At 44.2% G+C, this 27,943-nt stretch overlaps 1 protein-coding gene, 1 long non-coding RNA gene and 4 other non-coding genes across 9 annotated transcripts; 1 reads left to right on the top strand and 5 right to left on the bottom strand.

Annotated features, from left to right (window-relative positions):
- The first annotated feature begins 26 nt into the window (after positions 1-26).
- On the top strand, positions 27-24,720 carry TRNAU1AP (tRNA selenocysteine 1 associated protein 1). Of its 3 annotated transcripts, none has more exons than XM_027518616.1 (9): positions 34-150; positions 802-899; positions 8,348-8,447; positions 9,059-9,111; positions 11,800-11,931; positions 13,224-13,343; positions 16,207-16,369; positions 16,575-16,608; positions 23,214-24,720. In XM_027518616.1, the coding sequence occupies exons 1-9, from the start codon at positions 124-126 to the stop codon at positions 23,348-23,350; spliced, it is 864 nt and encodes a 287-aa protein (XP_027374417.1). In that variant the 5' UTR covers positions 34-123; the 3' UTR covers positions 23,351-24,720. The 3 variants fall into 3 exon arrangements, with proteins under 3 accessions (XP_027374436.1, XP_027374417.1, XP_027374427.1); XM_027518626.1 differs by lacking the exon at positions 34-150 and adding an exon at positions 291-309; XM_027518635.1 differs by lacking the exon at positions 13,224-13,343 and having other exon boundaries at positions 27-150.
- Positions 24,719-27,938, bottom strand: LOC113877947. 2 transcript variants are annotated; one of them, XR_003506869.1, is made up of 6 exons: positions 27,237-27,938; positions 26,762-26,806; positions 26,125-26,214; positions 25,753-25,839; positions 25,385-25,433; positions 24,719-24,837 (listed from the first exon to the last, which is right to left on the bottom strand). It is a non-coding gene; the product is annotated as an uncharacterized LOC113877947 (long non-coding RNA). The 2 variants fall into 2 exon arrangements; XR_003506870.1 differs by lacking the exon at positions 26,762-26,806.
- Positions 24,909-24,982, bottom strand: LOC113881787. Its single transcript, XR_003508165.1, has one exon. It is a non-coding gene; the product is annotated as a small nucleolar RNA SNORD99 (small nucleolar RNA).
- LOC113881733 lies at positions 25,600-25,725 on the bottom strand. The gene has a single exon (XR_003508135.1). It is a non-coding gene; the product is annotated as a small nucleolar RNA SNORA61 (small nucleolar RNA).
- On the bottom strand, positions 25,945-26,075 carry LOC113881682. Its single transcript, XR_003508121.1, has one exon. It is a non-coding gene; the product is annotated as a small nucleolar RNA SNORA44 (small nucleolar RNA).
- LOC113881651 lies at positions 26,563-26,697 on the bottom strand. The gene has a single exon (XR_003508117.1). It is a non-coding gene; the product is annotated as a small nucleolar RNA SNORA16B/SNORA16A family (small nucleolar RNA).
- Positions 27,939-27,943: the final 5 nt, after the last annotated feature.

Here is a 27,943-nt window from a genome sequence, read left to right as displayed (position 1 = left end):
CGCCGAGCTGCGGCGCATGCGCAGAAGGCGGTCGAGGCGCATGCTCCGTGGAGGTCCCGGTTCGGTGGCTCCCGCGTCCGCGCCAGCTCTGGGAGCCCACAGAGTCCCGGCGGGGCCGCGGGCATGGCGGCCAGCCTGTGGATGGGCGACGTGAGTGAGGGCGGCTTCCTGGGTCTGTGGCGCAGGAATGTTAGCGTCGCGAGGAAGAAAGGGGCCGAGGGGGGAGGGCCCTCGAATCTCCAGAAGGGTGGACGTGAATGGGTAGGGGAGTTCTTTTACGCGACGCCGGCGCGAGTCCCAGTTATTTAGGTACCGAGGGGGCCAAGACTTAGGGGAAGGGTCCTCAAAGGGTGGAAGTGCTTGGAGAGGGGCAGTTCTTTTAGGTGACGCCCAATTCAGTCCCAGCGTGTAGGTGAAGGGGGCTGACTCGGAGGGGGAGGGGTCTTGGGGGTCCCGCCTGGGTTCGCGGAGGGGAAAAGGAGGGTTTGGGGGCGGTTAGAATAGGAGGAATCCTAAGGGTTGAAGAGCGCCCCTGGTTCTGGGACTGGAGGGATGGATTCCTCCATCCAAGGGGGGCGGCTTCTACAAAGGAGCACATTTAAAGGAAAAGAAGGCGAGGGACCGGGAACGCAGGGGTTCAAATCATTCTGCGCATGGAAACCTCTTCCCCCGCACCCCCAACCCCACTCCCGCCCGCCAGCAGCGTGCAGCCCACCCCGGGCTGAGGGCGGAGGGGCTCCGGATCCGGGAAGCAAGGAGTCTGGATGTGGCCCGACCCGCTCTGCTCTTGTGTTTACGCAGCTGGAGCCCTACATGGATGAGAACTTCATCTCCAGAGCCTTTGCTACCATGGGGGAGACAGTGATGAGCGTCAAAATTATCCGAAACCGCCTCACTGGGTTTGTCCTCTTACTTCAGTCTTCGTTCTACTTTATAGTTCTACTTTATAGATCTCGCCGCGTGTGTCATTCAAGAGAAAGTTAACATCGCGGAGGGTCAGGGCTTTGACCTCTAGTAATAGTTGTCATAATGATGTTAACATTTGGTGGTGTACAGATGACTTGAGGCAGTCTGGGTTTGAAAGCTCTTGTCTGCTGTGTGTGACTTTGAGCAAGTGACTTAATCTCTCCCTCTTGTCTGTAAAAATAGACATAATGAAAGCACCTACCTCATAGAGTCCTGGTGAGGATTAAGTGCCATTAATTCACGGTCAAGGTTTACCACAATGTCTGGCATATGGTATATGCTTGGTAAATATAAATAGATTATGATCTGCTAGGTAATAAGCACTTTAAAATCACAAAAACCTCTGAGCTAAGTACTGTTATTAGAGAAGCTTAATAGCTGTCTTAAATTTACACAGCTTTTAAATGAGAAGCCAGGACTCTAATTCAGCTGTGTTCTCCAAGTTCATGAGTACCCTTAACTCTCATGTGAAACACTACCTATGTGCCACTGTTCTAGATTTCCTGGACACATGGCTGAAATAACCCAGAAATAGTCCCTCTTCTCATGGATTTTACTACTTTCGAATAGGGGAATGAGACAGTAAATACCTACACAAAACAAAATGTGAAGAATACTTTCACATAGGCAAAAAAAAAAGACAGTATTTAGTGAGTATCTACTCTGTGCCGAGTACTAAAGCAGCTTGCTAAAGCATCAGTCAGTTGAAAAATGATGGGAGATAGGAAGTGCAGCCTAGTCTTTGGCTATTTGGTAAACAGGTACTTTCTTATTCTTACAGACAGCAAACCCTGATAAATCAGCTACTGGCATGAAAATACATTTTGTAATACTTTCCAGAACACTGACATAGGTTCTCACATTTTAATCTTTATTAAGAATTGGAATCATCCTTTCCTGCCATTGGGCTTCCCTGGTGACTGAGTGGTAAAGAATCTTCCTGCCAGTGCAGGAGACTCGGGTTCAATCTCTGGGTCAGGACTATCCCCTGGAATAGGAAATGGCAACCAACTTCCATATGCCTGGGAAATCCCATGAACAGAGGAGCCTGGCGGGCTATAATCCATGGGGTCACAAAAGAGTAGGACATGACTTAGCGACTAAACCAGAAATAGCAACCATTGATTACTAAACCCTAGCTGTTTTTTATGGTGGCACCAACATACATATTACATGTGCACTGTGCCTCATATGACAAAGACTTTGAAGTGCCTTGTGAGAATACTGTAAATAAATGTAAATTAAAAACAAGGAACAAAATACAGGGAAAAAATAAGACCCAAGAAAAAGTAATGCACAGTAAAGCATAGTGCTTAACAATGTAGTGATTGGTTGCAAAATACTTAATACCACAGAACTGTACAGTTAAAAAATAGCTGAAATGATAACATTTTATGTAACTGTGTGCGTGCTCAGTCGTGCCTGACTCTACAACCCCATGGACTAGCCCACCAGTCTCCTCTGTCTGTGGGATTCTCCAGGGAAGAATACTAGAGTGAGTTGCTATAACCTTTTTCAATGTAATGTAATCCTTAATGACAATTTTTTTAATTCAGCAAAGAAAAAGAATACAGTTGCATGTGAAATAACCACATCTCTTCCATCACTGGTGGGACTAGAAAATGTTACAGCCACTGGGGACAAGTATCTGGCAGTATCTTTTTTATTTTTTTCCTTAAAAAAAAAAACCAACAACTTGATTTTTGGCTGCACTGGGTCTTTGTTGCTGAGCACCGGCTTTCTCTAGCTGCTGTGAGTGGGGGCTGCGCTCTAGTGTGTAGGCTTCTCATTGCAGTGGCTTCTCGTTGCAGAGCAGGGGCTCTATTCACGTGGACTTCAGGAGTTGTGGCACACAGGCTTAATTGCTCTGAGGCATGTGGGATCTTCCCTGAACAGAAATGGAACCTGTGTCCCCTGCATCGGTAGGTGGATTCTTAACCACTGGACCACCAGGAAGTCCATATATCTTCAGTACATCTGCCTTAGCAAGTCTGCTGCTGCTGCTGCTGCTAAGTCGCTTCAGTAGTGTCCGACTCTGTGCAACCCCATAGACTGCAGCCCACCAGGCTTCCCTGTCCCTGGGATTCTCCAGGCAAGAACACTGGGTGGGTTGCCATTTCCTTCTCCAATGCATGAAAGTGAAAAGTGAAAGTGAAGTCGCTCAGTCATGTCCGACTCTTTGTGACCCCATGGACTGCAGCCCACCAGGCTCCTCCGTCCATGGGATTTTCCAGGCAAGAGTATTGGAGTGGGGTGCCATTGCCTTCTCCTTAGCAAGTCTAGTCTTAGGTATTTACTCAAGAGAAATGAAAACGTGTAACTAGCATGAAAAGGACTTGAATATGTATAGCACATTTTGTGTGAGTGTGTGTGTGTGTGCACGCGTGTGCATGCGTGCGAGCTCAGTCCCTCAGTTGTGTCCGACTCTTGGTGGCTTCTCTGCCTACGGAATTTTCCCAACAAGAATGCAGGAGTGGGTTGCCATTTCCTACTCCAGGGGATCTTCCAGGCCCAGGATCAAACTCGAATCTCTTGCATCTCCTGCATCGGCAGGCGGATTCTTTACCACTGTGCCACCTGGGAAGCCCGATAGCATGTGGGACAATGGCCCCAAACTGCAGTCCAGGTATCTAAATAGGTAGATACGTAAATACTGGTATAGTCATACAGTATGTGACTGGTATACACATACAGTTTATGTATATGTATGGTATACGTATACAGTATATGACTTAAAATTTCTGGAGTTTGCTTAAGTTCATGTCCTTTGAGTTGGTGATTCTATCTAGCCATCTTATCCTCTGCCACCCTCTTTTCCTTTTGCCTTTCAGTCTTTCCCAGCATCAGGATGTTTCCACTGAGTCAGTTCTAAAATACACAAAATTAATCTGTGGTGGAAATAACTCAGCATCTAGAAGAATTTGTGCATTTCATTGTATGTAACTTAAAAGGAAAAAACTATGCAGTAATTGAACTCTAATAATAAGCGTGTTAAAATAATTGAGAAAAATGTACCAATATCTGCAACTTACTTTGAAATGTATCAGAAAATAAGGATGTACCTGTATTTTCCATCTCCTGTAAATGTTATCATACTTTCATTATTTAAAAAAAATAAGAAAAAATATCAACAAAAACAAAAAAAGATGATAAATGGGTAAGGATGTGGATGGATTGTCATTTGGTAAAGTAAATATTTTTTAAAAAGTGGTGGATGTGTGTATGTGTGTGTGTGTGTATGTATATATATATATATATATATATATATATATATATATAAGGGTGTTTGCTATGGCAGCTCTTTTAATTTTTATGTTTGGAATTTTTCACAATAAACTGCTGGGGAAAGAATATGGTCAGATTATCCTGAACTCAAGTCCAGCCTTTGGCAAATACCAGCTGTGTAGTTTCGGAGAAGGCAATGGCACCCCACTCCAATACTCTTGCCTGGAAAATCCCATGGACGGAGAAGCCGGGTAGGCTGCAGTCCATGGGGTCGCTAAGAGTGGGGCACGACTGAGCGACTTCACTTTCACTTTTCACTTTCATGCATTGGGGAAGGAAATGGCAACCCACACCAGTGTTCTTGCCTGGAGAATCCCAGGGATGGGGGAGCCTGGTGGGCTGCTGTCTATGGGGTCGCACAAAGTCAGACATGACTGAAGCGACTTAGCAGCAGTAGCAGCAGCAGCAGCAGCTGTGTAGTTTAAGGAGTATTGTATAATCCTGAATCTCAGTCTCCACATCTAAATGGGAGCAGTAGTTTGCTTCTCTCATGGAGTTTTTCTGTGACAATTAGATGAGATGGTGCATGTGAAGTGGTGAGCACAGTGCTTGGCCTATAGTGACCGCTCGGTAACAGTCAGCTCTTACTGGTGATGGTCTTTACATTGGCTTAAATTCTAGCACACACAAGACAGAAAACACAGATTTGCCCCACCGTTCTTCTAAGCATTAACATTTATGGAGCTCATAGACTGTGTTCTTAGATCCCTGGGCTCTGGTACTTCCCTTGCCCATATCTTTTGGCTTGGTGTCCATAATGTTATTTGAACTGAGTATCATAGTTCCAGAAAAGTCTGATTTATTTCACTGGTGATAGATTTAAGAATGCTGTTAAGTAAAACTGATTTCGGTATAAATCTCTTAGGAGGAAGGAATATCAGAGGATCTAGCCACATGAGTCAGCTCTCCGCATCAGGTGGCCAGAGTATTGGAGTTTCAGCTTCAACATCAGTCCTTCCAATGAACACCCAGGACTGATCTCCTTTAGGATGGACTGGTTGCATCTCCTTGGAGTCCAAGGGACTCTCCAGTCTTCTCCAACACCACAGTTCAAAAGCATCAATTTTTCAGCACTCAGCTTTCTTTATAGTCCAACTTTCACATCCATACATGACTACTGGAAAAACCATAGCTTTGACTAGATGGACCTTTGTTGACAAAGTAATGTCTGTGCTTTTTAATATGCTGTCTAGGTTGGTCATAACTTTCCTTCCAAGGAGTAAGCGTCTTTTAATTTCATGGCTGCAGTCACCATTTGCAGTGATTTTTGGAGCCCAGAAAAATAAAGTCCCTTATGTCCCTTAGTAATGCTTTAAAAATAGACCACCAGGAAACTCACACATATTCCCCCAATTAGGTCTGGTCTGTGGATTTACTTTGTCCAACTAGATTTTAAGTTTCTTAAGGTCAGGTGCCATGTTCTTCAACTCTGTATCTGCCTGGCTGGTGGTAGGTTATCAAAAAAACTTTTTAAATTACAAAAAATTTAAATTTACAAAAAGTACAATGTACACTCATATAACCACCACCTAATTTCAAAAATTGTTAATATGTTGCTATATTCTCCTTATCTAAGTGTCTATAGAGATTTAAGGAGATTGATGTTTTCTTTTTGCTGAACCACATGAAAGTAAATTATAGGCATTACAACGTTTCTAAATATTTGAGTATTGTTTTTTAATGAATTAGGATCCAGTCAGAGATCAGATCCTGTATTGCATTTGTCTCTTTTTAATGTAGAAATGCCCACTTCTTTCTTTTCTCAGAATAACGACTTTTTGAAGAGGTAAGATTGTCTTACATTAGGTTCTACGTTCTGGATTCTGGTCCTAAATTCTGGATTTGTTTCCTTGCCAGCAAATTTGGAAAACTCAGCAGTGGCCACAGGACTGGAAAAGGTCAGTTTTCATTCCAATCCCAAAGAAAGGCAATGCCAAAGAGTGCTCAAACTACCGCACAATTGCACTCATCTCACACACTAGTAAAGTAATGCTTAAAATTCTCCAAGCCAGGCTTCAGCAATACATGAACCGTGAACTTCCTGATGTTCAAGCTGGTTTTAGAAAAGGAAGAGGAACCAGAGATCAAATTGCCAACATCCACTGGATCATGGAAAAAGCAAGAGAGTTCCAGAAAAACATCTATTTCTGCTTTATTGACTGTGCCAAAGCCTTTGACTGTGTGGATCACAATAAACTGTGGAAAATGCTTCAAGAGATGGGAATACCAGACCACCTGACCTGCCTCTTGAGAAACCTGTATGCAGGTCAGGAAGCAACAGTTAGAACTGGATATGGAACAACAGACTGGTTCCAAATAGGAAAAGGAGTACGTCAAGGCTGTATATTGTCACCCAGTTTATTTAACTTATATGCAGAGTACATCATGAGAAACGCTGGGCTGGAAGAAACACAAGCTGGAATCAAGATTGCCGGGAGAAATATCAGTAACCTCAGATATGCAGATGACACCACCCTTATGGCAGAAAGTGAAGAGGAACTAAAAAGCCTCTTGATGAAGGTGAAAGTGGAGAGTGAAAAAGTTGGCTTAAAGCTCCACATTCAGAAAACGAAGATCATGGCATCTGGTCCCATCACTTCATGGGAAATAGATGGGGAAACAGTGGAAACAGTGTCAGACTTTATTTTTCTGGGCTCCAGAATCACTGCAGATGGTGACTGCAGCCATGAAATTAAAAGACGCTTACTCCTTGGAAGGAAAGTTATGACCAACCTAGATAGCATATTCAAATGCAGAGACATTACTTTGCCAACAAAGGTCCGTCTAGTCAAGGGTATGGTTTTTCCAGTGGTCATGTATGGATGTGAGAGTTGGACTGTGAAGGTTGAGCGCCGAAGAATTGATGCTTTTGAACTGTGGTGTTGGAGAAGACTCTTGAGAGTCCCTTGGACTGCAAGGAGATCCAACCAGTCCATTCTGAAGAAGATCAGCCCTGGGATTTCTTTGGAAGGAATGATGCTAAAGCTGAAACTCCAGTACTTTGGCCACCTCATGCGAAGAGTTGACTCATTGGAAAAGACTCTGATGCTGGGAGGGATTGGGGGCAAGAGGAGAAGGGGATGACAGAGGATGAGATGGCTGGATGGCATCACTGACTCGATGGACATGAGTCTGAGTGAAATCCGGGAGTTGGTGGTGGACAGGGAGGCCTGGCGTACTGCAATTCATGGGGTCGCAAAGAGTCGGACACGACTGAGAAACTGATCTGATCTGATCATAGTGTTTTATTTGTTCTGTTCCTAATATTTCCTGTAAGCTGGACATTAGATCTGAAGGTTTGCTTGGGTTGCATAGGAATATTTTTATTTTTCGGCTGTGCTAGGTCTTAGGGCACACGAGATCTTCTTCAGTCTTCAGTTGTGCAGGGTCTTTAGCTGTGGCATTCGAACTCTTAGTTGTGGCAACTGGGAGGATGGAACCCACGCCCCCTGCCTGGGAGCTTGGAGTCTTAGCCACTGGACCACCAGGGAAGTCCGAGGAAACGTTTTTGGCAAGAGTTCTTCATAGGCGATACAGTACATGAATAAATGATTTACTAAATGAGTCTGGTACTGCCCTGGATGGGCAATACTTATACTCAGGTCTATAAATTCTGAACTGGAGTACAGCATGGAACAAAAATAATATGGGCTGTTATGAGAAAAACATTTTTTCCTGCCCTCCAGCCCAGACTTAGTCTCTCATCTAGGTATCACATCTTGTGTGTACGTGTGTGTCTGTCTGCCTGTGAAAGCTTGAATTACTCTTTTTTTTTTTTTTAATTTTTTCATAGGAGGAAACTTGCTTTACAGTTTTGTGTTGGTTTCTGCCATACAACAACTTGAATCAGCCATAATTAAACATATATCCTGTCTCCCCTCCCTCTTGAACCTTCCCTCACCACTCCTTTTTAAATATATTTATTTATTTGGCTGTACCTGGTTTTAGTTGCTGCATGCAAATACTTAGTTGTGGCATATAGGATCTAGTTCTCTGACCAGGTGCATTGGGAGCTCAGAGTCTTAGCCACACGATCATTGTCAAAGTGCCTGGGTATCAGATCTTTAACCATTCCCTTTTTCTGTTTTCGCTCCAGGATCCCGGCTGGCTACTGCTTTGTAGAATTCGCAGATTTGGCCACAGCTGAGAAGTGTTTACATAAAATCAACGGGAAGCCCCTTCCAGGAGCCACACCTGTAAGGACACTTAGATAATGATAATGTTGCCATTTTTGTTACCATGAATGACTGTCATTTGTTGAATCCCTACCATATATTTTATTTAATCCTATAACAACCCTAAACAGTAGACATTGTTATCTTTGACAGACCAGGAAACTGAAGCTCAGGGAGATGGAATAACTTGCCCAAGGCAACACAGGTAGTAAGTGGCAGAGCCAGGATGCAGACCGAAGATTGGTTGCCTCTAAAACCCATGCCCTTTCCACTTTGCACCGCTGCCTCCCTTCACAGAAGACTTGAACCTCTAGACCTCTTGCTTGATTGACAAAGTAGAACAGGCTGGCAGCTGTGAGGACACGTTTCAAGAGAGTTGCATTCTGCTCTTCCCACAGTTACTTAGCTTACAGCTGCACCACGCTGGCACACCTGGGCTCATAGAACCATGGAGCTGGCAGTGCCCTTAGCGGTCATCCGTGCATCCCCCTCCTTTTAAACAGGAGAAAAGGCTGAGGCTTAGAGAGGGGGAGATGTTTTGGCCAAGGTAATTTATTTCAGTTTTTTTCCAAAAATTGTTGATTCTTAAAATACCTTTCTCTGTTTTAGTTTGTTTGTTTTTAAATTTTCAGGCAAAGCGTTTTAAACTGAATTACGCCACTTATGGGAAACAGCCAGATAACAGGTAAGTAGAGAGTAGCCACAAGGTAGTTTCAAGTCCTGGGAAATGTCTAAATAGAGACAAGATGTGTTCACTGCACTGGTCACTTCCAGAGAGGAGGATGGGGCGCTGAGTTTGGCTCCAGAGTGCTTCCCTCCTGAAGGTCAACCCCTCCCATCCCTGTTGGGGGATGCTTCCAGTTTGCTCATGGCAAGGCCCTTGTCTTCTCTGTATTTGCTCCCTCTCCTAGTCCCATGACTGCCCATGGTAATGACATTTATTCAGTAAGAATTGCTGTAGCAGCATAAATGTATCAAGCATTTCAGATTGCTTTGAAAGGTGGAGAACAATGTATCAAAGGCATTAGATAGATTTATACCCTTTGAACCCATAATTCTGCTTTTCAGAATTTATTCATGGATATGTGTAAAGATTATCCCTAGGTGGCACTAGGTAAGGAACCCGCCTGCCAGCGCAGGAGACATAAGAGATGTAGGTTTGATCCCTGGGTTGGAAAGATCTGGAGGAGGGCATGGCAACCCACTCCAATATTCTTGCCTGGAGAATCCCATGGACAGAGAAGCCTGGTGGGCTACACAGTCCATAGAATCGCACAGAGTCGGACACGACTGAAGTGACTTAGCACGCTTGTGTAAAGATTAGCCTTGAAAATGTTCGTTGATATTGTGTAATATCACTTATTTGTGGAATCTTAAAAAGAACTTACTTATAAAACAGAAATAGAGCCACAGATGTAGAAAATAAACCTATGGTTACCAGGGGATAAGGGGACGCAGTGAATAAATTGGGAAGTTGGGAGTGACTTGTACACACTAGTATATATAAAATAGATGACTAATTAGGACCTCCTGTATAGCATAGGGAGCTCTACTTGATACTCTGTAATAGCTTATATGGGAAAAGAATATAAAAAAGAATGGATATGCATATATGTATAAACTGATTTACTTTGCTGTACACCTAAAGTTAGCACAACATTGTATATCAACTCCAGTAAAAGTTTTTTAAAAAAAGAGAGAAAATGTTCATTGAGATACTACATATAATCGGCAAAATTGGGGGAAAATCCAAGTAATCTAATAATAGGAAAGTGGTTCAAGTTACAATATGTTCATTTTTTGGAATATTGTGTATCCATTAACGTGTCATGTTGTAGCAAAATACTCACATGTCAAGATGTTGGTTAGATGCTGTAAGTGAAAAAAATGCTAGAAACAAAATAAATGAGTTGTATCCAATTTTTATAAATTCAAAGGAAGAAGCTAAAGCAAAAGAACAAAAATGCATATCAGGGTGTTCATGGTGATTCCCTTTGAGTTGGGTTATTGGTATTTTATTTTTCTTTGTCCTTTTATATATTCTGATCTTATACAAGGAATATGTATCATACTTGAAATAAAATAATAATGAGTTTATTGTTCTGTTATGGGGGTTGGCAAACTGTGACCTAATTTTGTCATTCGCTAAGTCACTGCAGTCGTGTCCGACTCTGTGTGACCCCATAGACAGCAGCCCACCAGGCTCCCCCGTCCCTGGGATTCTCCAGGCAACAACACTGGAGTGGGTTGCCGTTTCCTTCTCCAGTGCATGAAAGCGAAAAGTGAAAGTGAAGTTGCTCAGTCGTGTCCGACTTAGCGACCCCATTGGCCGCAGCCCACCAGGCTCCTCCATCCATGGGATTCTCCAGGCAACAACACTGGAGTGGGTTGCCATTGCCTTCTCCATTACCTGAAAGCTAGAAATGGTTTTTACTTTTTTTTTTGCGGTGCCTCACGGTTTGCAGGATCCTAGTTACCCAACCAGGATTAAACCCAGGCTGTCGGCAGTGAGAGCACAGAGTCATAACCACTGGACCGCCAGGAAATTCCCTCTGTATTTTAAATTATTTATTTATTTGGCCATGCTGCTCTGCTTGTGGGGTCTTAGCTCCCTGACCAGGAATCAATTCTATGCCCCCTGCAATGAAAGTGGACCACCTTAACTACTTAAGTAACTTAACTACTGGGCCACCAGGGAAGGCCCCCTGGCCCCCCTTTCATTTTTTAAGGATTGTGGAAACAGATAAAAGACAACAGAAATCAGAGGTGCCCCCAGAGAGCCTACAATAGTTACTGTACGGCCTTCACAGAAAATTTTGCTGACCCTGTCCTGAAAGTTGAGGGATTTCATGTTAGCCCATCTCTAGGAGAGAAGGTTTAGTTCTCATGCTCCCTGTACTTTTCACCATTTGGATTAAAAGTATGCAGTGAATGCAGAATCTCTGGCTTTATCTTTTGAGCATCTCTGACTTATCCCCTGGTCTGCACTCAGGTAAAGCTTGAAGCCAGATAGGCTTTATTCAGTGGGTGAAGGGCCTGGGGCAGGAGACTCCTTTCAAAACTCTTCTACCAGGACTGCCAAATGAAACCAATTACGACTAGGTTCAGAGAAGGCAATGGCACCCCACTCCAGTACTCCTGCCTGGAGAATCCCAGGGACGGGGGAGCCTGGTGGGCTGCCGTCTATGGGGTCACACAGAATCGGACACGACTGAAGCGACTTAGCAGCAGCAGCAGCAGGACTAGGTTAAGGGCCCAGCAGATGTGTTGTTCTCTGACGCGGCACAGAAGAGGTTTATCTAGAATGGGCCAAGAGAGCTCACAAGAACAGAAGTTTTCTTCTTTGTGTCTGAATCTCGTTCTCTCTTCTCAGCCCTGAGTACTCCCTCTTTGTGGGGGATCTGACCCCAGATGTGGATGATGGCATGCTGTATGAGTTCTTCGTCAAAGTCTACCCCTCCTGTCGGGGAGGCAAGGTGGTTTTGGACCAGACAGGCGTGTCTAAGTAAGGTCTTACTTTTATTCATGCCTACCCTGTTGGTTGCAGCATGTATCTCATAGCTGAGGGTGTGATAATGAGGCCATGGTGGTAAGAGTTCAGGCTCTGGAGCCAAACCGCCTGGTGCAAATCCCAGCCTCAGTACTGCCCAGGGATTATGCAGCAGACAAGTTACTGAGCCTCTGCCCCTGTTTCCTCATCTGTGAAATGGGACCGATTTATAGTATCTGCATCTCATGGGGGTTGGTGTGAGGATGAAATGATGTAATGTAAATAAATCAATAGAAAATGCTTTATAGGTATTTCCTTTTTTATTTATTATTTTTACTTTAAAAATGGAAAGACCTTAAGGGTTTATATATATATTTTTTCCTCTGTTACCGTTTTTTACAGGATATTGAATATATATAGTTCCCTGTGCTATACAGTAGGACCTCGTTTATCTGTAGTGGTTTATATCTGCTAATCTCAGACTCCTCCTAATTTATCCTTTTTCTACCCTCTTGCACCTTTGTTAACCATAAGTTTGTTTTCTGTGTCTGTGAGTCTCTTTCTGTTTTGTAAGTAAGTTCATTTATATCATATTTTAGATTCCACACATAAGTGAGATCATATGCTATATGTCGGGAAAGATTCCTTTTTTGATCTGAGTAGTAGTTATGAGCTTGGACTTTGAATTCTGCTTCTGGTATGACTTTGGGCAAGTCATTAAACATCTTTGAAGTTTGGTTTTGCCTTCAATAAGATGTGGATACTCCCTTCATCAAGTTGTTGGACAGTTTATTGAGATAACTGGGAAAATACTCAGCATAGTGCCTGGGAAATAATAAGTGGTCATTAAATGTTAACTGTCATTCATTTATCCCCAAGGGGGATATGAGTTCAGGAAAGCAGGAACCTTGTCTGCTTGTGACTGCTGAGTCCCAGTGCCTTGGGTAGCACCTGGCACGCAGGGCAGGCTCCGTAAATATTTGGCCTTCTGTGACTGTTACTACTACTGCTTCTACTGTAATAATAATAATAATACTTTCCAGTAGATCGGGAAGGAAGCTCCTGTTTGGGGAGAAGCCATATCAGGATGGCATGGAGGAGGTTGGTGAACTGAAAGTGGGATCCTCCAGTGCTGGGGTGTCACACCGCTCTGTGACACCCCTCTGTTCAGTGGGGCACTCAGGCCTGCCCATGTGGTTTGATGGGTGCTCTCTCCCTTCTCAGCTTCTTTTCCATTCTTTGGTTTTACCTGCATCACATTTGTGATCTAAATAGTGCGTGTGTATGTGTGTGTCTTTTTCCTGCAGGGGTTATGGTTTTGTGAAATTCACAGATGAGCTGGAACAGAAGCGAGCCCTGACAGAGTGCCAGGGAGCCATAGGACTGGGGTCTAAACCAGTGCGGCTGAGCGTGGCCATCCCCAAAGCGTGAGTCCTGCGCTGGCGTGGGAACCGAGACATGCCTCGTCGGTTGCTGATAATCAGGGCATCCGCTTGCTGATTGGGAGGCTGCCAGGCGACTCAGTGCAGGTCACAAGTAATGAGTGCCTGGTATTTGCCAGGCTGGGTGCTGGAGATGAGCCAGCGTCACTGTTGCCCCTGCAGAAGCTTACAGCTGAGGAGAGAGCTATGACTGGGGGAGGCAGGCACACTGAGAATCGCCATAGCGATGCTGGAAAAGCAGTTGGGCTCTGCAAACTTAGTTTGTGTGCTCTTTGCCCAGTAGAGCTGCTATTGAAACATACAAACCTCTTATGAGTGCCCCTTGCTATGGGAGTGGCTAAGAATTAATGATATAGGGAATATGATATAGGAAATTGCCACAAGCCATGCCTTGTGGCCAAAAGAAAAATAATGATGTAAGCAGGATAGAAGATTATATACATCACTATTGTACCTGTCACTCTGGGCAGGAAACCCTTCTTCCCGTGCATATCCAAGCATGTTTTATACTCAGATATAAGACAGTTTTTCTCTGCGTAGAATCTTCCATCCTTTGGCCCAAGCAGTGGTTCTCAACTTGAGGACATTGGCAACACCTAAAGATAAATTTGATTGTCACATCCCATACTGGGAGAGGGAAGCCTCTCGAATCTAATGAGTACAGGCCAGGTATGCTATTAAACATTGTACAGTGCACAAGACATCTCCCGGAACAAAGAATGGTCTCCTCTGCCACCCAAAAGTCAACTTTACAAAGCCTGAGAAACTTCGTGTTAAAGTATGTAAGTGGTTACACTCTTTGGGCAGAACTTCCAGATGGCCGTGTTTTTTAAGACAGCAAAGATTTGGAGGCTCTTTGCAGTTTAGCCTCAGCGATTCTCCCCTCCAAATGTTATTTGTTCTAAACTCTACTGTATATGTAAAAACATTAAAGAAAACATTGCAAAGAAAGAAGTTCCTTGTTACTCTAAATGACTGCTTATAATTTCTGGGTTCCTTTTCAGGCTTCTGTATAAATGTAGATACTGATGTAATACACTGCATGCATATGGGTCAGTTTACATGTGGTAGATTCGTTGCTTATTCGTTTTTAATGACAATAACAGTGTTCACCCTTGTTCTTCCCAGTTTACTCAGTATACACACTCACTTTGCCATAGAGTTGCATAGTTGTCATCATTACAACATTTGTAATAGCTGCGGAATATTCTTTTGATTGCATATTCTGTCTAGCAGTTCCTCTGATGTTTACTATTTTGGTCGTTTCTGCTTTGTCATCATTTATTCAGTCAGTGATAATTGAGTCCCTGCAACTGCAGCCCCGCCCTAGACTTTGAAGTTGTAGCTATAAACAAGAAAAACAAAGTCTGTTCTGCAGAGCAGTTATTTTGTTACATCTGTTTCTTCACTGAGCATTGTTGTCAGCATTTAATGCCTGCCTCTGGGGAGGTGCCCTCATGCACTAAGAATTGAGTGATCAGAGTTTCCTTGGAGAGTCAGACTTGTAAGCCCAGTGTGGAGAAACAGAAATGTGTAGACCCAGGCCCTGTGCCTTCAGTGACCTGAACATGTCATGAGGGTGGTAGACTCCTTGGACGCATGAGTCAGGGGGGTAGGGTCATGGAGGCAAACATGAGCAGTTTTTAGCCTGGCAGTGGGCAGGGAGAGGAAATCTCTGCCATCAGACTTGATCGAGCCGTCCCATCGGGAGGTGATGCTAAGGCAGTCAGATGCAGCCTAACTGCTCAGGCTGAGTCCTCACCAAGCTGACATTGAGCACACGAGGAACCTGGGAAGAGGTCATCACCTGTGGTTTTTTAAGGTTTTGAAAGCAGTGGATCTTTTGCACGCTTGACATTGTCTTTGGTTAGCAGTGACTGGGGTAGCTGTGGAATCAGAGAAGAAAGCTTTCCGTTGACTTTGGGCCTCAGCCCTGGTTGGTGAATGCAGGAAGGGGGAGATGGATAGGAGACTTGAGTCTGCAGGGCAGGTGCTGTATGAACCGTGTTGTGGTTGGGGTGCAAAGTTGGAATTTGGCTCCAGTCCTCTGTGTAGTCTTGGGTAAATCACTTAACCGTTCAGAGGCTGTGTTCTCATATTTACAGAGGGAATAATAAATAATAGCTCTGACATAGAGCTATGCAGGACTTAAAGTAGGAGACCATATATAAAAAAGAATGGGAACAAATCCCAAGTACCTACTCCACAGATGGTATCTCGGACTACAGTTCCAGGCTCCTGAAACACTTAACCTTATGTTTTTGCAGGGAAAAGGCGATAAGAGATTTTGTAATTTGCAAATGCTCCTTGGATCATTCTAAATCCAGATTATCCAGGCCATGTTTATCTGAGCCTTTGTGGCTGGCAGAAAAACAGCCCTCCAAGATCTTGAGAAGGGGAAAAGTCAGTACTAAAAAAGTTTGTAAGGGAGACAAACCTAACCATTGGAAGTGCCTTTTTTTTTTAATTTGGCCACTCTGTGTGGCCCACAGGATCCCAGTGCCCCGATCAGGGACTGAACCTGGGCCTGTGGAACTCAAAGTGCAGAGTCCCCACCGCTGGACCACCAGGGATTCCCAGAAGCTCCTGTCTTTAAAGCTGGGTTCTGGGATCAGACTGCCTGGGTTTGAATCTCTTAACTCACTATGTGACTTTGGACAAACGATGTAATCTCTCTCTACCTCAGTTTTCTCATCTGTGAAATAGGATTAATTACATATTTACTGTATAGCACCATTGTGGGGATTAAACGAGTTAGTCTGTGTAAAGCACTTAGAACAGTCCTGGTCATATAGTATTATGGAAATGTTTGCTCATTTGTTTGTTTATTTTTCCTTCTTCCTTTAAGGAGCCGTGTGAAGCCAGTGGAATACAGTCAAATGTACAGTTACAGCTACAACCAGTATTACCAGCAGTACCAGAACTACTACGCCCAGTGGGGCTATGACCAGAACACAGGCAGCTACAGCTACAGTTATCCCCAGTACGGCTACACCCAGAGCACCATGCAGGTAACCATGATTTGGCCAGTCTGGCCCCGCATCCTCTAGAGACCTGGGTGAGTCTCCGGGATGGGGTGGTTAAGGACAGGAGCTTGTGCTTCAGAAAGACAGGGAAAGATGCAGCAGCTTAATTCCCCTTGTTAAAAAGAAGCCATCCTAGTCCTGGGCCAGGCTTTCACTGTGCTTCTCACCCACCTCTCTGGTCTCTTGGCAGACGTATGAAGAAGTCGGAGATGATGCATTGGAAGGTAAGAAAGGACTCCCTTCACTCAGTGTAGGATGTGAATGTCACCTGAGTCGGGAGTGCGGGTCCCAAATCACCCCAGGGACCGACAGGTGGAGGTGGGCGCCTGAGGCTCCCTGGACTCGTGGTGGTCTACCCCAGGGTGTAGGTCTGAACCGAAGACTCCATGGCCTTATATTTGTTGCACAGTTTGTCAGATTCCTGTAAAATAATTTTTAATTTCACATTTTAATTTTTTCCATACTTTTTTTTGGCTACGCTGAGTCTTTGTTGCCGAGCCCGACAGTCTTTCTCTGGTTGCAGAGCACAGGCTCCAGAGCGTGCAGGCTCTTTGTCACTGTGGGCTCAGTTGCCCTGCAGTATACGGAATCTTAGTTCCCTGACCAGGGATTGAACCGGAGCCCCCTACATTAGAAGGCAGATTCTTAACCACTGGACCACCAAGGAACTCCCCCCATGTATCTTAAATTACATATTCTCCTCACTTTCAAGTAATAGTTAGGATTGAAAGTTTGGGAAATACAGTAAAGTATAAGGAAGAGACTAAAATCACCCCCCAGTTTTGCTACATGGTAATAGCCATTATTGCTTATTTAAAATTAAAAGTGTGTGTTGTAATTTTTTACTGAATTTAACAGAGAAAAAGTAAAACCAAAGTAATTGCTGACCTTCAGACAAATATTTTTTCAAATGAGATATTCATACTTTTAAAGGAGTCTAAGGTTTGAAAAAATTATAAAAAGATTTTTTTTAATTTTTTTCAACATATTTCTGAACAGAATGTTAGGTTTAAGTTTTAAAGAAGTAAAATCAAACATCGATTTCTAAGTAAATAAAGCTTTATTATAAGGTACAAAAAGACTCCGAGTTTAAAATCTTAAGTCTGTTTTAAGAATTATTCTTCAAGAGAAGGTCATAGGGAAAATGTGATCTGTAAGCAAAATATCCTTTAAAGGAAACATCATCCGTAGCCATAAAACAAACTTCATAGCGTTTTAAAGCACTACACTGAACGTGTTGTCATCTGATTCTGGCAGCAGCGACCATAGGGGTGGGCTGGGCAGACACAGCTCCAGTAGAGGGATGGTGAGCAGGAGATCCACGTGGTCTTCTCAGGATCACGCAGTGAGTTAGGAGCAAGGTTCAACCTGGAGTCCCTGTCTTTCTAGCCTTAGTCTCTTGCCTTTTCTTGCTTCCTTTTTAGAGAAATTATCCTGATTATAACCATATTTGTGTGTAACTCCTTAGAGTTTTTCTATTTCTTCATCATCCATTATTACAGCCAACACTGCTATAATAGTTTTGCAGGCACTGCTGCCTGTGAACACTTGGATGAATAGGTATTTTTATAAATCCCATTATACAGAAAAGAAAACTGAAGCTTAAATAATTAACAGCCAACAAGTTTCACTATGTGCAGGGCACTGTTCTAAGCACGTAAACAGGTATTAACTCACTTGACATTCACAGTGGTTTTGAGGTAAGTACCATAATTATCTTGATTTTACAGAAGAGGAAACAAATTAAATTTCGTGTTCAAGGTCAGCTTAGTTGCAACATCATAGCAAGAGGTAGACTGTCTTGGAACCCTGCAGTCTTGCCCCAGACTTCAGGCTCTTTACCACAGTTACAATGCCTCCCTCTTTTTTTTTGGTGGCCAGATCTTAGTTCCCCAGTCGGGGATTGAGCCCACACCTTTGGCAGTGAAAGCATGGAGTCCTAACCACTGGACCACCAGGGAAGTCCCTAATGCCTCCCATTTTCAGCTAATAGCCGCACAGAGACAGGGCCCAGGAGGGACGTCATCCTTCTTCATCTGTACCTTGGGTTCAGCAGGCCATCTTCCAGGCCCTGTCATCCAAATGAGGAAGGCTGCTGTACTGTCCGTGCATCTGTACATTTCTACACACCCAAATACCTGTCCTTGGGAATTCCCTGGCGGTCCAGTGCCAGGTGCTTTCACCACCATGGCCCGGGTTCAGTCCCTGGTCAAGGAACTGAGATCCCTAGAGCTGTGTGGCTCAGCCAGAAACACCCAAAACAAAACACAGCAGCAGCAGAAATGCTTGCCCTTGCTGGAGCCTTTTGCGAATCTGTTCCCATACGCCATTACCAGCACTGAGTGGAGTGGCCAGACTGGTCATGCTCTGCTTTCCTCGAGTTCCCATATGGAGCTGCTGTACATGCTCAAAACTTCAACTCATAATTTAGATTAGAATTAACGAGAGAGATTCCTCTGGTTGCAGGAATGGGCACAGTTTATATGTGAAAAGATTCACCACTGATTGGTTGATTCAGCACTAACTGGCTGATTCTAACGAGTACCTGAGAAAGTTGGAAACAGTTTACAAAAGAAGCGCAAATGGCCTATAAACCACAAGAGAAAAGAATTTAAGCATATACCATTTGTGTTAGTCAAGATTCTCCAGAGAAATAGAGCCGAAAGGATATATGTATTTATAATCTGTGATGTGCTTCAGCAAGCTGGAGGCTCAGGCAGGATTTCTATATTAGCACCTAGAGGTAGAATTCCTACTTTGGGAATCCTCAGTTTAAGGCCTTTAATTGATTGGCTAAGGCCCACCCACATTATTGAGAATAATCACCTTTACTTAAAGTCAACTGATTTGTAAAGATGTGAATCACATCTACAGAATATCTTTGTCTAGACTGGTGTTTCACCAAACAACTGGTCACCACTACCCTGACCAAGCTGACACAAAATGTAACCATCACACTGCTAATACTAGTACTTAAATACAAATTAAAATATACTATCTTTCTACAAAGAATTCTTAAAATGTTCATATGCATGAAATCAATTTTACCTGAAAGATTTTATCCCACAATGATATCAATACAGATAAATATCTAATGATAGGAGATTTATTAAATATTGGTAAGATTTTAATTAGATTTTTGTTTTATTAAATCATGTCTTTTTCTAAGAATATTGATGTAGAAAAATGTTCTCAATGAAAAAATTCCTGAAATACAATAGGATATACAGTAAGAACTCGGTTAGGTTTTTTGGTTTTTATTTTGGAGGGTGTAACTCACATAACATAAAATCCACCCTTTTAAAGTACACAGTAGTTTTCAAAAATAGCCACAAAGTTGTACAGCCATTACCACTGTTTAATTCCAGTGAAGAATACTGTGAAACCACTAGCAGTCACTCCAATATCCTGTCCCTGGCAACCACTCACCTACTTTGGATTTACGTATCCTGAACATTCTAAATAAATGGAGTCATGTGTGATATGTGGTCCTTTGTGAACGGCCTCTCTGACTTAACTTCTGATTTCTCTGTGTTACAGCATGCGTCATTCCTTTCTTTTTATGGTTGAATAATATTCCATTCTGTGGATATCCATTCAGTTGATGGACATTTGGATTGTGTCCATTTTCACTGTTACAAATAATGTTGTTATGAACATACGTGTGTAAGTTTTTGTGTGGACATAGAAAAGTTTTCAGGGACAGGTTTTCAGTACTCTTCAGTATATACCTGGGAGTGTAGTGCTGGATCATATAGTAAACTCCGTTTAACCATTTGAGAAATGGCCAGACCTGTCCAAAAATGCTTGGAGCATTTCCATTTCTCCACATTCTCACCAACAGTTACTAGTTGTCATTTTGGCTATCATAGTGGCTTTGATAGCAGATTGCCACTTCATGGCAAGTAGAAGGGGAAAAAGTGGAATCAGTGGTAGATTTCCTCTTCTTCGGCTCTAAAATCACTGCAGATGGTGACCACAGCCATGAAGTCAGATGATGGCTTCTTGGAAGGAAAGCTGTGACAAACCTACGCAGTGTGTTAAAAAGCAAAGATGGCACTTCGCTGACAAAGGTCTATATAGTCAAAGCCATGGTTTTTCCAGTAGTCATGTACGAATGTGAGAGTTGGACCATAAAGAAGACAGAATGCTGAAGAATTGGTATTTTCAAACTGTGGTGCTAGATAAGACTATTGAGAGTCCCTTAGACAGCCAGGAAATCAAACCAGTCAGTCCTAAAGGAAATCAGCCCTGAATACTCCTTGGAAGGACTGATGCTGAAGCTCCAGTACTTTAGCCACCTGATAAGAGCCAATGCATTGAAAAAGACCCTGATGCTGGGAAATATTGAGAGCAGAAGTGGGCAGCAGAGGATGAGATGGTTGGTTGGCATCACTGACTCAAGGGACATGAGTTTGAGCAGACTCAGGGAGATGGTGAAGGACAGGGAAGCCTGGGGTGCTGCGGTTCACGGGGTCTCATTCATTTGGCTGCACCGGGTCTTAGTGGTGGCAGTTGCAGCGAGCACAATCTTTAGTTGTGGCATGTGGAATCTAGTTCCCTGACCAGGGAGCAAACCAGGGCCCCCTGCATTGGGAGTTCAGTTCAGTCGCTCAGTTGTGTCCAGCTCTTTGCAACCCCATAGACTGCAGCACGCCAGGCTTCCCTGTCCTTCACCAACTCCCAGAGCTTGCTCAAACTTGTGTCCATTGAGTTGGTGATGCCATCCAACCATCTCATCCTCTGTTGTCCCCTTCTGCCTTCAATCTTTCCCAGCATCAGGGTCTTTTCCAATGAGGCAGTTCACATCAGGTGGCTAAAGTATTGGAGCTTCAGCATCAGTCCTTCCAATGAATGTTCAGGACTGATTTCCCTTAGGACTCACTGGTTTGATCTTGCAGTCCAAAGGAGTCTCAAGAGTTTTCTCCAACACCACAGTTTAAAAGCATCAATTCTTTGGTGCTCAGCTTTCTTTATAGTCCAACTCTCACATCCATACATAACTATTGGAAAAACCATAGCTTTGACTAGACGGGCCTTTGTCAGCAAAGTAATGTCTCTGCTTTTTAATAGGTTGTGTATGTTGGTCATAGCTTTTCTTCCAAGGAGCAAGCATCTTTTGATTTCATGGCTGCAGTCACCATCTGCAGTGATTTTGAAGCCAAGAAAAGAAAGTCTGTCACTGCTTCCATTTTTCCGCATCTATTTGCCATGAAGTGATGGGACTGGATGCCATGCTCTTAGTTTCTTAAATGTTGAATTTTAAGCCAACTTTTTCACTCTCTTTCATTTTCATTAAGAGGCTTTTTAGTTCCTCTTCACTTTCTGCCATAAGGGTGGTGTCATCTGCATATCTGAGGTTACTGATATTTGTCCCAGCAATCTTGATTACAGCTTGTGCTTCTTCCAGCTCAGCGTTTCACATGATGTACTCTGCATAGAAGTTGAATAAGCAGGGTGACAGTTTACAGCCTTGACGTACTTTTTTCCCAATTTGGAACCAGTCTGTTCCATGTGCGGTTCTAACTGTTGCTTCCTGAACCTGCATACAGATTTCTCAGGTGGCAGGTCAGGTGGTCTGGTATTCCCATCTCTTGAAGAATTTTCCTCAGTTTGTTGTGATCTCCACAATCAAAGGCTTGGGAGTGCAGAGTCTTACCCACCGGACCACCAGGAAAGTCCCTACTGTTCTGAGTTTTGCAGTGACAAAACTTCCTTCTCTTTATAGGTTTGTCACATAGCTATACACCCCTAAAGAGCAGGGTGTAGTTTTGCCTGTATTTGAATCTTAATGCTGTGCTGTGTATACTGTCTTGCTTCTTTCCTTCAGTATTTTATTTGTGAGATTCATCCAAGTTGGATGCCACCGAGGTTCATTCTCAGTGCTCAGTAATATTCCCTCCTAAGAATAGATTACTTGTTAGGGGTTTAAAAGGAAACTCTTAGGTGTTTTGTCATGATTTCTGGTGAACAAATACCACTATTGCAATCAAGAAAAAAATATTTTTAAATACAGAACTTGGTGCTTCAGCTTGTGTATTTGACTCTGGCTCTTTCCTTAGACATTCTTTGTTCTTGATTTAGTAATCTTGATCAGGTTTCCCAAACCCAAATTTCAGAAAAGGACCACACCAGAAAATCTGAGACATGTGACAGCTACAGGTATGTGTAGTGTTTAATAAACATGGAATGACAGCCAGAACTACTTGAGTACTAATTACATGTTACATTCTGTAAAGTTAGTTAGACCCTTGATTAACTTTACCATAGGAGCCACCAAGTAAGCCCATAGTAAAGAGTCTGCCTGCAGTGCAGGAGACCCTGGCTCGATCCCTGGGTCAGGAAGATCCCCTGGAGAAGGAAATGGCAACCCACTCCAGTGTTCTTGCCTGGGAAATCCCACGGAGGAGCCTGGCAGGCTACAGCCTATGGGGTCACAAAGAGTCAGACACGACTGAGCAACTGCGCTTTCTACTTTCTTTTCTTGATTCACTAGGGCTTAGGGCCTCTTGCCAGCCTCAATCATAAATCCACATGTAACTGTAGTCAGCCTTCTCTATCTTCCATTCCTTCACCTTCTTGGATTCAGCCAGCCGTGGATTGAATTGTGTAGTGCTGTAGCATTTACTCCTGAAAGCCTCCACACGCAAGTGGATCCTGTGCTGTTTGAGGGCGGACTGTCCCCTGCCCTGCTCTCATCCTCACGAACCCTACAGAGGCAGCAGGGCCGGCAGCCCTGGCGAGGAAGGAGGGAGCAGGGCACCGAGTCCCGTGGCTGCTGAGTGCTGCGCCCCTCTGCACCCCCGAACCACCCTTGCTTCTCTTCCAGACCCCATGCCGCAGCTGGATGTGACCGAGGCCAACAAGGAGTTCATGGAGCAGAGCGAGGAGCTGTACGATGCGCTCATGGACTGTCACTGGCAGCCTCTGGACACAGTGTCTTCAGAGATCCCTGCCATGATGTAGCCAGGACAAAGGACAAGCCAGAATGGACTTGAGGGAGAGAAGAGACTCCTTTTTTAAAGTTGCTGCAAGACTTTTTTTGAAATGTTTCATAAAAATTTTAGTAATCAACCATTCCTGCAATTATATTTTTCCTCTAACACAGCTGCCTTCATTTGAGTTTGAAAACCCAGAGACCAGTTGGAAGAGGGTTGAATGAAGTTCATCTTTGAACAGTAATCTCATTTATCTACATAATGTCACCTACACTCCTGGACATAATGATTAACCAAGGTGGGTCATAAGTTACTAAGCCAACTTCTTAGGAAAGTTCACATTTAAGGTTGTGGTTACCTGCTGGGATAGTGTCAAATGGTGGGCTGTTACTTGTTTTCAGGTTTCCTTTCCCCCTACAAATTTGCTTCACATCTGTTGGCAAGGAATTCATTGTTTGAACTAGGGAGTAAATTGCAGGGCCCATTGAATAGTTGAATGGTGGCTCAGATGGTCAAGTGTCTGCCTGCAATGTAGGAGACCTGGGTTCGATCCCTGGGTCAGGAACATCCCCTGGAGAAGGAATGGCAGCCCACTCCAGTACTCTTGCCTGGGAAGTCCCATGAACAGAGAGGCTACAGTCCATGAGCGACTTAAATTTCAATTTGAATGGTTGAAGTGTTTAGGCTTTGCTGTCCATGAAATTTTTCAGGCAATACTGGAGCAGATTGCCATTCCCTCTTTCAGGGGATTTTCCCCACCCAGACAGCAAAGCACCTCTGGCACTGGCAGGCCAATTCTCTTACTACCGTGCCACCTGGGAAGGTCGAAGTGTTGGAGCCAGCTTATTCTAGACCAAAAGGGCCTGGACTGTTCTAGGTACAAGATGGTGCCATGAATGTGCCAATCTCGCCTCTTAAGAAAATGTTAAAACTAAAGTAAGTGCATAAACTATTAAACTAAATGCATGAGTCTTATTTACATATAGGAAATGGTAATTCAGAAAGCTAGCCTGTGAGATTATCAATCATCACCAAACCAGATCTTGATGACTGTCACATCTCTGCTATATTTTCCAAATAGGAAATCCCATTTACCAGGGCCCTCCTGAAATGCCTGGGATTATGCCAAGGATCGCTTCCCTAGTTATTTTTATGTGTAGACCTGAGGAGTGGCAGAGTATGTAACCTTTAAAGATCATTAAGCACCAGTCTTGGGCTCAGCCTGAATTCTCACTCAGCAAGAGTAATGTAATTGCAATTATAGAACTGATCCATTTTATCACTTTCTGAGAGATCAATTGTCAGAGATTGAGACTCTTAATTCATCCTGGGTTTTAAGGAATATTTAAATGAGAATAAGGAATAAATTGAAAACATCAAGAAACTGACACAAATATACATCCATGAATCTTTTATTGATCATTTATATGCCAAGTAGCAGCATCACCAAAAACAAAACAGCGATTTCCACCTGAATGCATCCCTGGTCTCTTCATTTGCCTTTTTGGTTCTCTCCTGAAAAGGAAGTATAAGCCAGTGTGTTAGTAACGCCCCAATTAATCAGTGCCCCTCCAGGTTTTCTTAAGAGCTGGTCTCAGTCCCATATCCGCATTTATCATCCACAGATGTCCACTCAGATTAGGTTTCATCCTAGACCAGTCACAGTGTGAAAAAAATACCGAGCTAGACAGAACTGCCTGTTTCTACCCAATTGTCTCCCACTCAGAGGGCTGGGTGACTCCATGGTTACCCAAAACCACTGGGCATGAGCAACAGTCAGGCCTCAGTCTCAAGGTGGAGACTTAGAGCTGCTGCATTCTACTCTCTGGATGTGCTCTTTGGCCTTGGTGCAGGCCAAGTCTAGCAGACTGAGTCACAAAGTAAACATTTTTTGTCATCTGGTTCTGAATAGCCAATAAATACAGCTTCCAAGGAAAGCCAGATGTAAATGATACATTATAAAGACTTTTACACACTGAGTATCTCTCTACTGGCCACACTGTTTAGAGTCCTAACAAGCTAAGTAGGAAGTTGTGATAAAGCTTCAGCTATTTCAACTCACCCAACTCTGTAGATCCGCACAGATGAAGACAGCTTTACTGGCAACAGGTCTTAGGGGGAGAAAAATACCAATTAGGAAGCAAGAAAACTACTGGTATATCCCTCCCAAATACAAAGATATTAGCCAGCAATTACTATACAACTGCCAGTTTCACACAGTCTCCGTTTAAGATTATCCCATTTTAAGGGGTGGAGAAAAGTTCCAAGAGAATTCAACCTTGTCCGAAACTAGCCCACATGCTGTACAGCACACACCACGAGCACAGTTTCAGTACTGCTATTCCTCCTTTTACGACCACCAAGACCAGGGTTTAGATCTGATGGGAAAGGGAACTGGAGGGTCAGCCTGTCTCCAATACCCAACTTTACCTTATTCTAAAGGACGGCTCCAGTGACAAGGTGGTATTTTCAGTTACTTCAGTGTCAGGCACTGCCAGTTAAAAAACGGGGGGCAACCTGCAAAAGAGTGTGGAAGCTCTAACCAAAAATCTAATGTACACAGAATGTGATTTTGATGGAAACACGGATTCAAGTGGAAGACTTCCAGCCCAAATCCTGAGAAATTATAGGAAAGGCGAGTGGCAGCTGCAGGTATTACGCTGACCTGTGCTGTCAAAGTCTCTCCACGTTGCTCTCGCATGCAGTTGGAGATCCCATGGCCACAACAAGCCACAGCCCTTGGAAACATGCTGTACTGACCCCCCAGGCAGCTCCCAAATTACCTCTTCACAGAGAACCTACCGGGTCCTGAGGCTTTCGTTCCATCCCTGTCATGTCCTCTTCACTCACCAGAAAGGTTAGCTTCAGTCATCCTGGAATCTTCTGGCACAACTAAAATGAGAACAGCATTGTCCTGAATGACCTACTCGTTCCATTCATCTGGTTTTCAGAACAAGGTTTTTGACTTGCCTTTGGGCTGATGCCTTAAGCTTTTCAGGGCAAAGACCCAAAGCATGACCACAATCTGCACCACTTGCCCCTGGGTTTCCCCAGCACAGCTATCTAACCCACCCATATCTGCATCTGCATACTGGTTCTTGGCCTCTGCCAGCCACTTCTCAAAAGCCTTATTCTTGCATGTAAGACCCCATCAATGGAACACTTCCGGTAGCCTCTGAAAACGTTGTCAGTTTTAATAAAGGTCTCTGGTTGTACCTGAGAAATGGCAAGTACAATGGGAACTGTCTTTTCCAGAAATGTTGCAGATCAGTTACAGCAAACAGAACGGCGACCGTCAAGGAAAACTGTCACTTTGGGCTCCTTTTTGACCACAGCAGCTATATGGAAGCAGCTGCAGCTTCGATAAGGGCCACGGGGGCGGGGCGGGTGGGGAACCTAGGTCACAGGGCAGAACCAACACTGCAACCCTCAGACTCACCTAAATCCTGTGTGTCAGGACTCATCTACTGGGACATTCTGGAAACTAAAAGAGAACAGACATCCTATAGGTTCTGATCACCACCTTCTTTTACTATGTGCCAGTGGTTTGTCTCATTTTATCTTCACAGGATCGTTTCCTCAACCCCGTCTTACATCAGATTTAGACTTGTTATTTGCCAAAGTCCCCTATCAATGGAGAAAGTGACAACCTTGGGGTTCAAAATAGGATCTGAATGACTATAGCCTGTCCTCCAAAAAACCTTGTCCTTATATCCACCAGGGTGACTTCCTTATCATGTGTTGTGCAGCCAGATAATTTAGGAGAAGGTAGGTAAGTTAACATGCCCAAGGTCACGGAGCAACTGTCACAGGCCTATTCAAGGTCTGGCTGACCCCAGCACGTGGTCTCCCCTAACTTAAACCACTCAGTCCCAGAAACGCCGTACACCCGACCGCCTGCACATGTTACTCACCCGTCACACCGCAGCACAGGGCCGCGAGGGCCTGCGCGTGGAGCAGGGCGTGGCCCACACAGGGTCCGGCTTCTTCCACTGCGCCTGAGAACCACGTGGCCTTCCGGCTCTCGGCCCGACTAGGCCAGTAGGCCTGGATCCTCCGTGCCGCGCTCAACATCTTGCCGCCTCTAGAGGCAGCCCCGGCAGGTGCGGCGCCCGTGGCAGCCAGGCTAAGGCCGGGTATGGCGGAGGATGGGTGTGGACCACTGCAGACAGAGAACCCAAGACAGACAAGACGACCGACGCGCGACTGCCGGGTAAAAGGACGCTTGTGAGACAGGAAGGGGTTTATATGGGCCCCGCCCCTCGCAGTTGTGCCTGACGATTGGAGCAGCACGCCGCGCGGAATGATGGGAGTTGTAGTTCGCTCGCCTCTGGCGAGCGGCCGAGTGTCTGACTCGCAGTCCCAATCGCGTGTCGTGTGGGACCCTTTTTACTCGGTTGGAGGAACCTTGTGTAAGTGATTTCTTCAGGATTCGAAAAGATTCCTCCGCCATCATTCAGCACTCAGTGAACATCCAGTAACCCAGGACGGATCTCAAAAATATCACCGACTTTCAAAATCGGGAAGTTAACCTTTAACCCAGTGAACTGAGCCAGCGGTTTTGGTTCAAACCGCCTGAGAGCACGTCGCGGAGCAAAGACTGAGCAGGATTTCGGCGGAG

This window comes from Bos indicus x Bos taurus, chromosome 2 (genome assembly GCF_003369695.1).
Source record: "Bos indicus x Bos taurus breed Angus x Brahman F1 hybrid chromosome 2, Bos_hybrid_MaternalHap_v2.0, whole genome shotgun sequence".
Taxonomy (NCBI): domain Eukaryota; kingdom Metazoa; phylum Chordata; class Mammalia; order Artiodactyla; family Bovidae; genus Bos; species Bos indicus x Bos taurus.
Note: the sequence above shows the minus strand (reverse complement) of the source record. Positions and strands in the feature narration are given on the sequence as shown.